Source organism: Notamacropus eugenii, chromosome 3 (genome assembly GCF_028372415.1).
Source record: "Notamacropus eugenii isolate mMacEug1 chromosome 3, mMacEug1.pri_v2, whole genome shotgun sequence".
NCBI classification, from domain to species: domain Eukaryota; kingdom Metazoa; phylum Chordata; class Mammalia; order Diprotodontia; family Macropodidae; genus Notamacropus; species Notamacropus eugenii.
Window position 1 is genome coordinate 243,204,259 of NC_092874.1, and position 14,658 is coordinate 243,218,916.

A 14,658-nucleotide genomic window follows, 5' to 3' on the forward strand; every position below is an offset into this window, starting at 1 on the left:
AATAGCTTGCTTCAGGCTTCTGCCCCATAGAGGTAGAGCACAGATTACAATGTACATCAGAATACAGAACTCTCCACTATACCCTAGAGTCTCTCCAGAGGTAGGTACTTAATATTTATTCTCTGTCTTCGTTTTTCATATCTTTTTTTCAAAAGTCTCACAGGAACCTGATATTACGTTTCTGAGTAGGCACAAGGATAAGATACTGCAAAATATAATCAACAGCAGATAGCAACATTAACTATGATTTACATTGGTAGAAACCTTTTTTGGGGGCATCAGACTTTACTAGTCATGTGCATATTCTCTTATGTTTTCAATATCTTTCCAATTTGATAAGTTTTTCATATATGGAATTCTAAAGCATTCAAATGAAATTAGGGGGAAAATGCTGATTTAAACTGCATTACTTTTGAATTATGTCTTATATAAAGAGAATTCATAGTTACAATGTATCCCAAACTACTGAGAGAGAGATGTATAATCTGCTCATTGATTCTTTAAAAAATTCTCTAGAGAGAATCATAAGCCTGAAGAAACCATAATTTCTTAAATTCTCTTTTACATTTAAGTTACCTTATTTACTTGAAAAATGTCTACTATCATAATCATCAGAAATCTCCCAACTGAATCTGTAACATTTGATGGAAGATTGCCTAGTCTATATTTTTTAAAAGTAGTTTGCTCAGTAAATGTATTTGAACATAACACCACATTCTGTTGGTAATGTAATAAATGCTGTATTAGAAAGAATCTTAAGTCATTCCCCAATAGATAAGTAGACAATGTATGTGGTCAAGTAGTTCTCAAAAAAATTGAAAACTCTTAACAATATCACGAAAGAATGCTTCAGATCATTAATAATAAGAGAAAAACAAATGAAACCAACTTGGAGGTTTTATGTCGCATTCTAAAAGTTGACAAAGATGAAAAACCCATTTGGAGGGGTTGTGGAAGATGGGAACACTAGAACATTGTTGGTAGAACTGTGAATTGGTCCAGCCATTCTGGGAAGCAATTTGGATTTAGGCAAAGAAAAGTGATTAAAATTTATATACTCAGGGCTAAATGAATTGTGGACCATGAATTTAATGAAATTTTACAGTGCTATAAGAAATTACATATGTGATGAGTACTCAGGATAATGGGAAGACATGTGAACTAATACAAAGTGAAATAAACACAACCAAGAAAACAATACCCAACGACTAAAACAGTATATACAGATATCACAGGACAAAAACTGAATGCAATGAAATCGTAATGACTAACCTTGGCCTCATAAAGAGATATAAAAAGATTTCTTCCTATTCTCTTTGCAGAGATGGGAGACTATAGGTTTAGAACACTGAATATAATATCAGACTTTTAAAATGTATTGGTTAGTTTTGCTGAACCAAATTTTTCCCCCTTTTAAAAACTTTTTTTGCTGGATTGGAAGTTTCTCCCAGAGGGAAGAATACATTGGGAAATATGTGATATAAAGAAAATCAATAAAATTTTATTTAAAAATAGAAGACCAAAGAATTTAGAGTTAGGGGACCTAGATTTTAAATCCACTTCTACCACTTGCTTCCTCTGTAAACTTAGTGCCTCAGTTTCTTCATCTGTAAAATAGGAGCATTGTACTAATTCAATACTATCCCATGGCTCTAAATATTTGATCCTAATCTATCTCTCCCTCCTCCTCCATTCAGTTATCCCTCCAATTGTTCCCCTCTGTTGTAATCTTCAGTTTCTTCTTATCTACTAACTGGTTCCTTCTCTGCTACTTAAAAACACATCTAGTCTCACCTATCCTTAAAAAACTTTCACTAGATCCTGCCATCCTTGATTGTCATCTTCAATCTCTTCTTCCTTTCTTAGCAAATCTTATTGAAAAAGCCATCGACATTCAGTGCCTCCTCAACATCTCTCTTATTCTATTCTGTACAAAGTTCTTCCTCATGACAACCTAGTATAGTAATTAGTCCACATACCATTTTACAAACAAAGAAACTGAGTGCCATAATGTTAAATGACTTTTACTATGTCGCATGGCAAATAAGTGACAGAATCTTCTGACTCCCAGACCAGTACCTCTTTTACTACCCCATCTACTGATTGTTAATTCCTTTTTAATATTCTGGGAAATGTGATGAATTATATATATAATAATATATATAATATTATATTATATCATATAATATATATATAAATAATGTATACCATTACCCATTGTTGTTCAGTTTTGCAATCATGTCCGACTCTGCATGACCCCATGGATGTTGTAGTTTGCCATTTCCTTGTCCAGCTCATTTTACAGATGAGGAAACTGAGGTAAACAGAGTTAAGTAACTTGCCCAGGATCACACAGATACTAAGTCTCTGAGGCTGGATTTGAACTGAGGAAGTGGAGTGTTCCTGACTCCAGTCCCTACAACTGTATCTGTTGTCCCAGCTGGCTGCCCTGGCCAGCAAAACTGGAAACTGAAGCCCAAAGAGATTGAATTCATCACACAAATAGTATCAAGTCAGGATTTTAATGTTGGTCCTCTGGTTCTAAGTCCTGCACTCTCTCCAGTGCTATGAAGTCACCTTTCCATTTATTTTTTGCTTTAGAATTGCTTTTTCCCCTGAGATTAAAGTGGTATTTATCTCTTCAACAATCATATTTCATGTGGATTGAATAAATTCTATGGGTTTACATCTCTTTTTCTTTCAAGGGTTCAACATCCAAACATCCTGGAACTGGTTGCATATTTTATGGAGAATGAGAGGTTCTGCCTTGTTTATCCATACATGAGCAATGGATCACTCTGTGATAGGTTGCAGTGTGTAGTAAGTCCTTTTCATTATTTTGCCCAATTTTCTGACCTACAGGATTTCAGGAAGCCGTCATCATCCTTCTAAGACAAGTAGGAAGCCCTCTCCTGGTTTATATGACAGGCTGCTAGAGAATGTTTCTCTCTGCATGGAAGCAGAATGGTTCTCCAGACATTTGTGTCTCTCTGGGCAGTCAGTGAACATTTGTTAAGTGCCTACTACGTATTGTTCACTCTGCTAAGTCCAACAGATACAAGAAAGGCAAAAACATGGTTCCTGACCTCAAGGAGCTCACATTCTCATGAGAGATAAAAACTGTCCATATAAGAACATGGGGAAAGTAACTATGTACAAATAAAAATATGTGCCAGACTTAGGTCTTGTCAGTCAATCAACAAGCATTTATTAAATATCTATTATGTGCATTTAGGGTTAGAATCAGAAGATGTAAGCAAAGGTAAAACACAGTCTCTACCCTCAAGGAGTTCACGTCTAATGGGAGAGACAACATGCAAACAACCATGGACAAACGATATATATGGGATAATTTGGAGATAATCAATAGAGGGAGGACACTTAGTATTAAGAGAAATCAAGAGGCTTCTTTCTTATAAAAGGTGAGATTTTAGCTGAGACTTGAAGGAATCCAAGGAAATCAAGAGACAGATGAAGATGGAGAGAATTCTAAGACAAAATTGTCCAAAAAATTGCTCAAGTTAGTCCTTGTTACTTAATTATTCAAGACTTCAAATTATTAATATAAATAATAGAGATAAGGACTAGATTTGTGACTTCATGGGTCTAGGAGACCCCCAGGGGTGGAAACTCTCTCTACCAATGCAGGTTGGCAGCTTCTCTATAACATATCATCTTACTGAGCTGCCTAGAGCCCTGAAAGGTTAAATTATTTGCTCAGGGTCTCACAGTCAGTATGTCAGAGACAGGATTTGGATACAAGCTGTCTTAGCTTTGAGATCAGGTCTGTATTCACTCTGCCCTGCGTCCACTTAACACAGATAATTTTGTTGACGCTGTCATCATTGTGTTGGGTTGTGTCCAGCTCTTCATGACCCTATGGACCGTAGCACACCAGCCCTATCCATGGGATTTTCCTGGCAAAGATACTGGGGAGGCTAGCCATTTCTTCTCCAGTGGATCACCTTTTGTCAAAACTCTCTATTATGACCTGTCCATCTTAAGCAGCACTGTAGAGCATAGCTCATAGTTTTTGTGCTAGTCCCTCCGCCATGACAAGGTGGTGATCCAAGAGGGATGATACTTTTTATTCAGTTAAAAAACATTTATCAGGCACCTACTATGTGCAAGTTAGCATGTCTTTATTATTGAGAAGCAGTTATAGAACAGATGCTCATTTACTGGAAGAGGAATTTTTGTTTATTCAGTTTTTTTAACCAGATCTTTCCTAGACTCATGGAATGATAAACCTAATGAAAAAAATACATGGTTCTATAATAGACAATATAGCAGAGAAATGTAGCAGACAATGTAGTGACAAATAAAACACAGTCCTTGACTTCAAAGAACTTGCCATCTAGAAGGGGTGATATTTGCAGACTTTCTTCAGTATTTCACAGATTTTGTTGACTAACACATCTACATCATAGACTGTGCTCAAGCAGACACTTTTTCAAAGCTATTGTGGCTCTCACCATGATAAGCCTCTCTGCAATCAACTAGACTGGTCTGGAAACAATAAATGCACTATCTATTGCCAGACCCATGTTCCTACCCTTGTCAGTTTGGTAGTACACAGAGCTTCTTCCTTCCTGGCATAGATTTTGAGAGGGCAAGGTCATCTCTGTGCCGTAATGATGCAGTGGCCTAGTAGTCGGTCACTCAGCAAGCATTTGTTAAGCACTTACTGTGTGCCAGGTAGCTTGCTAAGGACTAGCTAGGGATACAAAGAAAAGCAAAAAGTAGTCCCTATTCTCAAAGAGCTCAGTCTAGTGAGAGAGACAAAATACAAACAAGAAACATACAGGATAAGATATGGGTCATCTCAATGGGAAGATGTAAAGATTAAGGAAGACTGGGAAAAGTTTCTTGAAGAAGGTGGGACTTTAGCTGAGACTTCAAGGAAGCCAAGGAAATGATAAAGCAACTATGGGGAAGGAGAGCATAGGTTTGGAGTCAGGATATGGATTGTCTGTGGGGGGAACAGCAAAGAGATTGGTGTTCCTGGATCACATGGTTTTGAAGGGGAGTAAGGTGTAAGAAGATAGGAAGGGGCCAGATTATGAAAGACTTTGAAAGTCCAACAGAAGATTTTATGTTGGATCTTCAATTTAACAAGGAACCACTGGAGTTTATTGAATAGAGGAGTGGTACAATCCAACAAGCATTTTAGGGAGATAATTACAAATTTATTAAGTATAATGTTATACATCACTTTAATATATGATATAATTATTACAAAATTATATTATTTCACAATCTTATAATTACATTATTATTTATAATATAAAATATTATATAGCATAGTATTATGTATTATAGATGGGTGACACTAGCAATAGAATCAGAAAAACATGAGTTCAAATCTGGCCACAAACATTGGCTAGCTGTGTTAACCTGGGGAAGTCACTTAACCTTTGTTTGCCTCAGTTTTTTCAATGGTAAAATAGAGATTATAATAGCACCAGCCTCCCAGGTTTATTGTGAGAATCAGATGAGTACATTGTAAAGTACTTAGCTCAGTGTCTTGCACGTAGTAGACTCTATATAAATGCTAACTGTTATTACTACCAATATAAAAATATTACATAGACTATGTATTATGTTAGTAGAGAGATTACTTATATGTAGGAATAAGTATAATACACGAGTGCTTTAAAGAAATCCAAAGTGCAATGAGATCAAATGAGGGAGAAGGTTATCTCAACTCAAGCTAGAATGAAAGTTCCTTGAAGACAGGAACTATTTCACTTTTGACTAAATCGCCTTAGTGGCTCGGACAGTGCCTGACACATAGTAGGTGCTTAAATTCTTGTTGAATTAAATTTCCAAATCTTCCTTATTTAGGACCTCAGTAAAGGAAAGCCCAACTGAAGATGAGCAGTTGTTCAGTTGTTTCAATTGTATCTGACTCTTTGTGGCTCCATTTGGGGTTTTCTTGGCAAAGATACTGGAGTGGTTTGCCATTTCCTTTTTTCTGGCTCATTTTAAACATGAGGAAACTGAGGCAAAGTGTCTTGCCCAGAGTCACACAGATAGTAAACGTTTGAGAACAGATTTGAACTCAGATCTTTGTGGCTTCTCCAGGCATAGCCTTCTATCCTACACCAAAGAATCTTGAGTTCATTTTATATGTGAGTAGATTGAAGGAGCTAAGGATGATGGAGAAGAGATGACTCAGGGAGCACATATGATAGCTATCTTCATGTACTTGAAAGGTTGTCACATAGAGGAGGGATTTGGCTTTTTTGATCTGGACTGATTGGGGGGATCCAGGAGTAATAGGTGGATTTTGTGAAGAGGTAAAATTAAATCTGATGTCAGGAATAAGTTCCTAACAATCAAAGACGTTCAAAAGTGGGCAGCTAGGTGGTGCCATAGTGCATAGAGTGCCAGACCTAGAGTCAGGAAGACTCATCTTTCTCAGTTCAAATTCAGCCTCAAATACTTACTAGCTGTATGACCCTGGTCAAGTCACTTAACCCTATTTACCTCAGTTACTCATCTGTAAAATGAGCTTATGAAGGAAATGGCAAACCACTCCAATATCTTTGCCAAGAAGACCCCAAATGGAGTCATGAAGAGTTGGACACAACTGAAACGAATCAACAAAAACAATAATTACAAAAAAAACCCAAAACAACAACAATAAATATACTAGATGTTGCCCTTAACACTGAACTTCAACCAAACTAACTACAGTTCTCTTTTTAGGATAATACTTTTCCACTTTCTTGGCAACTTCGACTCAGTATATTGATAGGAGTAGCCAGAGCCATTCAATACCTGCACAGTGCTGAACCATGCTCTGTCATCTGTGGCAACATAACAAGGTAAATTTCACAAACATCCTTGGTCTATCCCTTATGGTGTACAACGATGCCCCTTTACTTTCATTATCAAAGGTAAGTAGATAGGATGAGCTGTTTAATGAAAGGAACATGGATGACTGAAAACTGCATCACTGGAGGGAGTACCTAAGCCAATGAGATTCCCAGTCCATCAGAATATTCAAAGAAGTCTTACAAAAGCAAAAATAGCCTAGTGTGACTTGGGACTGTTTGGTATAGTGAAAGTACATTTGATCAAGAGTTAGAAGACGTATGTTCAATTCTATATTCTTCTACTTACTACCTTTGCAACCACAAGCAAGAGATTTCACCTCTGAGCCTCAGTTTCCCTGTCTATAAAATGAGATTCTTGGACTAGTTGACCTCAGAGGTCCTTTCTAGCTCTTAATTTATGAACTAATCAAAATTTGCTCCAATCTCCTAGTCTATACCTTTTCCAAGTTAAAACGCTCCTCTCAGATTTGTTGTTCATTCATTTGAATTGCATCTGACTCTTCAAAACCCCATTTGGTGTTTTGTTGGCAAAGCTAGTGGAGTGGTTTGCCATTTCCTTCTCCTGGTCGTATTTCAGATGAGGAAACTGAGGCAAACAGGGTTAAGCCACTTGTCCAGAGTTACATTGCTAGTAAGTGTCTGAGGCCAGATTTGGACTCAGAAAAGATGAGTCTTCCTGACTCCAGGCCTGGCACTCTATCTGCTGTGCCAACTAGCTGCCTATATATATATATGTATATATATATATATATATATATGTATGTATGTATGTATGTATGTATGTACACACATACATGCATACATATGTGTATGTATATATGTGTGTATCTACATATACACATGTATATATGTGTGTATACACATATGTATAGTTAATGTTTATATAGTGCATTTTGGGGGGTCTTCAGAGGTACTAAATCTCATGAAGGAGAATTTTTATTGCTTTCTTTTAGTATTATTATGAGAACCTTTCTTCTCTTATGTGAATGACCCTCCCTGGGCTACCCCCAAACTCACCCACACTCCAAGGTTTGGTCCCCAGAGGACAGCCACTACCTCAAGTTCTTAGGGTAATCTTATGAGGCTGTACTGCTACCACTATAGTTCTCCTCATTAACAGTCATCTAGGTGATACAATTTGCCCTTAGCAAAGATGTTTACTAAAATGACGTAGTTAATAGTAGTAAAAAGAGTGGTAATAGCTATAAATTTTTCTTCCTATAAACCTAGGACACACACTCCCACAAATCCACACAGTATCTGTGGGAAGAGTGAGCTCAAACTTAGGTGCCTGGTGGTCGCGAGACACACATTTAGGATACACATGTGGCAAAGACAGCTTGCCATCTTTGGTACTATCCTTCCTGGAAGTCCTTTCTCCATAGAGTCCTCATGCAGAAATCTTTGGATGTTGTTTGCTCCTTTCCACAGATTGACTCCTGGTTGCCAGGGATTTTCTTTTGAGCCCATAGCCACCTCTTTTTTCTTCTTCCTAATTTTGCTGCCAGATATCAAGTCCCTTAAAGCTGCTACCTCCCTCAAATAACTTAGTTTCTGCATTGGCATATGTCAGTAAGGTGTGTCTGCTTCCTTGCTAGGTGTAACTTCGCTATGCTTTGTCTGTCCACTCAACAAATCATACATTTTCAAACTGTTGGATGAGGTATCTCCTACTGGTTGAGTAGCCTTATTTCAATCCACATAGCCAATGGGAGGAAGGAGAGAGGAGAGAAACACCCCTATCTCCCTTTGCTACCTCCTGATATAAGGGTCTCCTCCACAGCTGTGCTAACGCTCTAACCCTCTCCAAAGTTTGGCTATTTAAGACCCTCCAAAGCCATGTCCAACTTTTATTTGTCTCAGGAGGTTGCCTCCTTTAATTCCATCAGAGAAAAGGGTTCACACTTCATAAAGAGATTGCCCAGATGTAGCAGAAATTTTATAGTTGCTTCACACCTTGTTACCACAGTAAAACCTCATCAATAATGACTAAAGTCTGTGGTGAGGGTAGGACAGGTACATCTCTTATCTCCCTAAAACTCTTCTCCCAGTTAAACATTTTCTGTCCCTAGAAAATCCAGCCTGGTGCTTTTTAGCAAGGCTGGTCTTTACAGAAAATCCAGAAATCAGCATTCTTCCACAAGACTTCGGACCTATTATATCTGATGGGTCTGGATATCACATTCACTTTCCAAAGTCATGATTATACAATTTTAACAATCTGACATCATTTTAAAAGTACTTTGTTAGTTGGACCTGATAGCAGTCCCACGAAATAAATTAGTATTCATTTCTCCTTTTTTTTGCTGAGGATTAAGGAAAGGTTAAGCGATTAACCCCAGGGCATCACAGCAAGACAGAAGTAAAGCTGGAATTAAAATTCATAGCCCCTGTGTCTGCAGTCTCTTGCTGATCTCACTGAACATGCTGAGAATTTTCCTATTAAGCTATACAAACCTCACAGCATTCCTGGCAACTCATTTAGTGAGATATCAAAAGGGGAGACAGAAAGTCTTCCTCCTTTCTTCTCTTGCAACGAGCATTCAGGTAGATGGTTGATTTGCTATAGTAAGTCTGTACCCAGTGAATGAATGCTATCCTAATGGTGGATCTTTTATCAGTCCCATAGTTGGTAACTGTGCCTTTGATGAATGGTTGGGAAGACTGCAGGAAAGGGCTGCTGCTTCTTTCAAGTAATCTCCCCAAGGACTTGTGAAAGTCTTTTGATGTATTTTTGACATAAGGACTGAAGCTTTTATTTGCTCTTGCTAGTGACTTAAAAAAAAAAAAAGACACCAGAATCCTACATTGTCCTAGAAGGCATTCACTTGGTATCGGGTCACATGGTGGCAGTGGTAGGCCTTAAATTTTCTTTTTTTTATTTTAATATTTTTTATTCTGAACTTAACAAACACCAAATAAAATAGAAATTTTCATGTACGTAGTAAAATAGAAAATTACATTAAACTGCAGATCCATGTTATTTACAACTTTCTTTTTAAATTATAATAAATTCAACATGTAACTTTCAAAAGAGGGAAGGGAGAGAAGAAACATTTATTAAAGACCTACTAGATGCCAGGCATTGTGAACTTTACAAATATTATCTCATTTGATCCTCACAACAGCCTTGGAAAGCAGACAGAGCTAAACTGACTTGCCCAGAGTCACAAGCCTAGTAAGTATCTGACGCACAATTTGAACTCATCTTCCCGAGTCCAGGCCCAGTACTAGCTGTCTCAACTTTTAAAGCTGTCCTATGCATTTATCTTTTTTTTTTTGAGGCAATCAGGGGTAAGTGACTTGTCCAGGCAGGGTCACACAGCTACTAAGTGTATGAGACTGGATTGAAACTCCAGGTCTTTCTGATTTGGGGACTGTGCTTTATCAGCTGTCCCACCTAGATGCCCCTTGCCTATGCATTTGTGATTACTTATGGCTTTCCATCTGTGCATTTCAAAAAGAGATGCTTCCATGACCCTCTTTTTCCTTTTCATTACTCTACCTCTATTTCCCCCATCCCCTTTACATCCACCTACAATTAGGAGAAAAAGAAAACCCTTGTAACAAATATGCTTCTTCAGTAAAAACAAATTTCTACAATAGGTGCTTCTCAAAAAAAACCATATAATTTCCTTCCCCCCCAAAATACTTTGCACAATACAGTTGAACAAATCTATCTGAGTAAGATTGTGACTTAATAGTGTAAATCACTTCCTACTTTTGTAGTTTATCTATTGTTAACAGAAAGGAAGATGCTTTGCCTTCGATAAGTTAGTGCCATTATCGCCAGCTGCATTTGATCTGAGTTTTATTGACTTTTACTGTTTCTCATTTAAATTGTGTATCTTTATATTGTATCTGTTGCCTCTGCCTTCTTCTCTCTGAAATTCTTCATCTTGTCATATTTCCCTACATTTTTCGTATTTGTTATTCCTCATGACATGATTATGGAACTCCCCTTGGGCTCCTTCCTCAACTTGGCACTGACAAGTCGAAGGTTGGGTTGGGGTCTATATGACTACTACTCCTACAGTGAAAGGACTCGAGTCTACACTCCTAAAATTGCCATTCACCAGCTCCCCTTGGTATTCCAGAAAGGGGAGTGCTTTTTGCCTTTTCCCTTGTGTCTCTACCAGAGGACAGTGGGAGAAGATGATCCTCTCTTGCACCCCTCCTACCATAGGCTTTGGGTTCTTGCAAGCAAGTACCCCAAGGGAAAAGGCAGAGCGCAGTCCTCTCTCAGATCTCAGCCCTCCTTCCAGAGCTTGTTCTGTTTTGTTGCTGGGGGATCATACCGCACAAAGGTCTTGTGTCTCAGCCATTTACCTCAGGAGGGCACATTCTGCTCCTTTCAAGCCTCCAGGGGCATGGCCTTTCTTTGCTCAGCCCATAGTTGGTGTTCTCTCATCCCATTTTGTAAATGGAGTGATGACCCTTTCTGGGCTCCATCAAACATATCAGTACCTTGTCTCTGTTGACCTGCCCCTTATGTGATTTCATGAACTAGTAATTGATCAGGAAGGTCCTGACCAGTCCCCCTCCTCCTGAAATATCCTCTTCTATTGATGTTGCCACGGTTTGTTCAGCTTTCCCCCAATTGGGGGGTGGTATTGTTCAGCCATGTCAGTTGTGTCTGACTCTTGTGACCCCATTCAGGGTTTTCTTGATAAAGATACCAGAGGGCTTGGCCATTCTGGAGCTCATCTGCAGATAAGGAACTGAGGCAAACAGGTCACAAAGCTAGTAAGTAAGTACACAAAGGTAGAGGCTGAGTTTGAACTCAGGTCTTCCTGACTCCAGGCCTGGTGCCCTATTCACTGTGCCACCTAGCTGCCCCTGTAAGGCCAAACAAGGCCTTTAGTTGCTTAGGGCATGGATGATCAAGGCCTGCCCAAGGCTGTGTTTCCCAATGTGATGGCAGCACTGCACTGGATGGCTAATCTGGGCAGTGCATCTCCATAGGCTTAGAAGGGAGGCTCAAGGAGCCTAATGATTCTACTGTAGCAGTAGGCATTTGATTACTTTAAAAACAGCTTGGACTATTACTTTAAAAAAGTAGCTAGGTGGCTCAGTGAACCTGAGTTCAAATCCAGCCTCAGACACTTACAACAGAGTGAGGGAAAAAACAGGGATTTTCACTCATGGACAGATCTGTTACAGTTTCACCCTCACAAGTATCTGTATTAGATAACTTCATCTTTCCCTCTCACATCTTCTCACTTAATAATGCAGATCACTTTTGTGGCTTCTGAACAAGGCTCTCCAAGCTAGAGAAAAGAAAGAATATTAAAGGCAACAACTAGACTGAGTCTGTGGCTCAGCACTGAGGCATTTTGGGTCAAGAACAGAGCACTTGGTGAGAGTCTGGTTGCTCCGAGGGACTGGAGAGGAGAAAGTCTCTTACTGCTATTTCTACTGAAAAGCCATAGTATGATCTGCAAATATCCTATTTTCATCCTCTCTCTCTCCTCTCTCTCTCTCTCTCTCTCTCTCTCTCTCTCTCTCTCTCTCTCTCTCTCTCTCTCTCTCCCCCTCTCCCCTCACCCACCTTTGTATCTTACCTTATGAGGTCTCCATTGGCATTTTTATATCAACCATACAGAAAACATCCAATCAGGCTAAGATGGGATAATGCTGTTATTTAGTGAGTTCACACAGTCTTCTGGCCTTCATGTTATCACAGAGAATATGACATTCGTGTCCCCTAGATGTGACATTCTCTTTAAACTGGGTTGTTTTTTGGTGGGTTTTTTTTTACTTATTTTGTGTTATGGTGATGTTTGACATGTCTGATGAAGCCTGTGGATATAAACGCTCTCAGAATAATGATTTTAAATGTGTAAAATAAAATCCATAGAATTATAAAGAAGAACAGTTATGTTGAAATTCAATTATCAAAATATTAAAAAGAAGTTTGAAGACTCTGATTTGAGAATCTCTACTTTAAACTATGATCCTATGATCATTTCCACCTCTAAATACATCATCTTAAATATTCATTTTAATGTGAGAGCTGAGCTTGTGAGGGCACTTCAAGGAATGCTTCATCAAAGAGGTGCACCTTGGGTTAGAAATGTGGCTATTGAAACACAGCATTTGAATTTTTGTGGAAATAAAGAATTGCTATTAATTATTCTCTGATTCTTCCCTTCTTCCTTCTTCCATCTCCTTCCCCCTCTTTCCTCCCTCTCTTCCCTTTCTTTCTTTTCTCCTTCCCCCTCCCCCTTCTCCTTTCCTTTCCTCCTGTCCTTTCTTTCCTCCCTTCCCCTCCTCCCCTCTCCTTTCTTTCTTCCTCCTCTCTCCTCCCCCTTCTCCCTTCTTTCCTTCCTTCCCCCTCCTCCTTTCTCTTCCTCTTTCCTCTCCCTTTCTCCTTCCTCTTTTTTCTTCTCCTCCTCCCCCTCTTCCTCTTCCCTTGTCCCCCTTCCCTTTCCCCTTTCCCCTATCTCTCTATCTCACCTATGCTAGAAACATAAGGATCACTCCCCAGCCTTACCCCACAGCTCATTGACACAGACTTTGAGCTACTCCATTTCTGAGCTGAATCAGTCCATCCCTCCTTAGGCAACCTATTGGTGCTTCCCTCCACCCTTGCTCCTGAGGTCTCATCATTATTGGTGCTGGACTTAGTATAGATACCCAGTCAGCCTTCAGCCTCGTGGCAGCTCAGAATCTCCAAGCTCAAGACATCCACTAGCCTCAGCCTCCCTAGTAGCCTAGAATACAGGCATGTGTATTTACAGCCATGTATACCTGGCTGCCCCCATTTCATTTTCCCAGGAATCAAGACTCAAAAACAAAAAAGTCAGCTACCTATAATCAGAAGGCTCCTTAGGCATGAATCTAAGTTTATTTGGAACAGAATCATCATTTCATTCAGCAGCCCCCAAAGTGTAGGCTGACATTTCTCTGTCAGAGTGAAGCACCCCTGTTCCGGAGGGTGACTCCCCTCTAAAGGGTAAGAGACAGTTCCCCTTCCAAAGCTCATTCCACTCTTGGCCTTTCCACTGAGCTTGCCAGCGAGCGTGCTAATTAGTGTCAGCTGTGACAGTGGCTTTGGTGATGTGAACACCTGTTCACTGGGTACTGGAATGAGACCATCTTATTTTGTTCGGACCACTAAACATCCGTTAGATGGTAATGACTTTAAATCATCAGCAGTCTCGGCTGAGCTGGAGTTGGGTAACCTAGATTAGCCTTCTGAATCTGTTTTAAATGATTCCCTCATTGTTGTGGAAGCCTGGATCTCCCTCTCTCTTAGGCATCTCCATCTGCAGCCTAACACCTTGGGCAAAATTTAAATTGCCTCTATTATCTTTCCTGTCAAGGATAGTGATTGTGTAGGAAAGAACTATTTTGGGGACAGATTCTTGTTCAGTTGTTTCAATCATGTCTGACTCTCTGTGATCCCATTTTGAGGTTTTCTTGGCAGATACTCTCGTGGTTTTACATTTCTTTCTCCACTTCATTTCACAGATGAGGAAACTGAGGCTAACAGAGTTTAAGTGACTTGCCCAGGGTCACATAGCTAGTAAGAGTTAGGCCAGATTTGAAATCAGGAGGAGGAGTCTTCCTGTCTCCAGATCTAGCACTCTATCCATTAATGGGGCCACCTAGTTACCCTTTGGGGACAGATACAGCCACAGTAATCCTTTCTGAAAAAAACAAAAATTGTAATCATATGCCATGAAGTGAGCCTAGGTCTTCTTTTTTAGCATGTCAGGGCTTTCATTGAGCAGTATTATTTTTGTTGAGTGAAGGAAACAGTGGAAATAACCCTGGCTCTGGAGTCAGAGGACCTGAATTAAAATTC

The 14,658-nt window shown here is 39.4% G+C and overlaps 1 protein-coding gene across 2 annotated transcripts in view; it reads left to right on the plus strand.

The window, feature by feature from the left end:
• The window catches only part of IRAK3 (interleukin 1 receptor associated kinase 3), a 99,126-nt gene that overhangs the window by 69,676 nt on the left and 14,792 nt on the right, over positions 1 to 14,658 (plus strand). For both annotated transcript variants that reach the window (XM_072655285.1, XM_072655284.1), the window contains exons 7-8: positions 2,706 to 2,820; positions 6,715 to 6,833. In XM_072655285.1, coding sequence (XP_072511386.1) covers positions 2,706 to 2,820; positions 6,715 to 6,833 — 234 coding nt within the window. The remainder of the gene's footprint in view (positions 1 to 2,705; positions 2,821 to 6,714; positions 6,834 to 14,658) is intronic.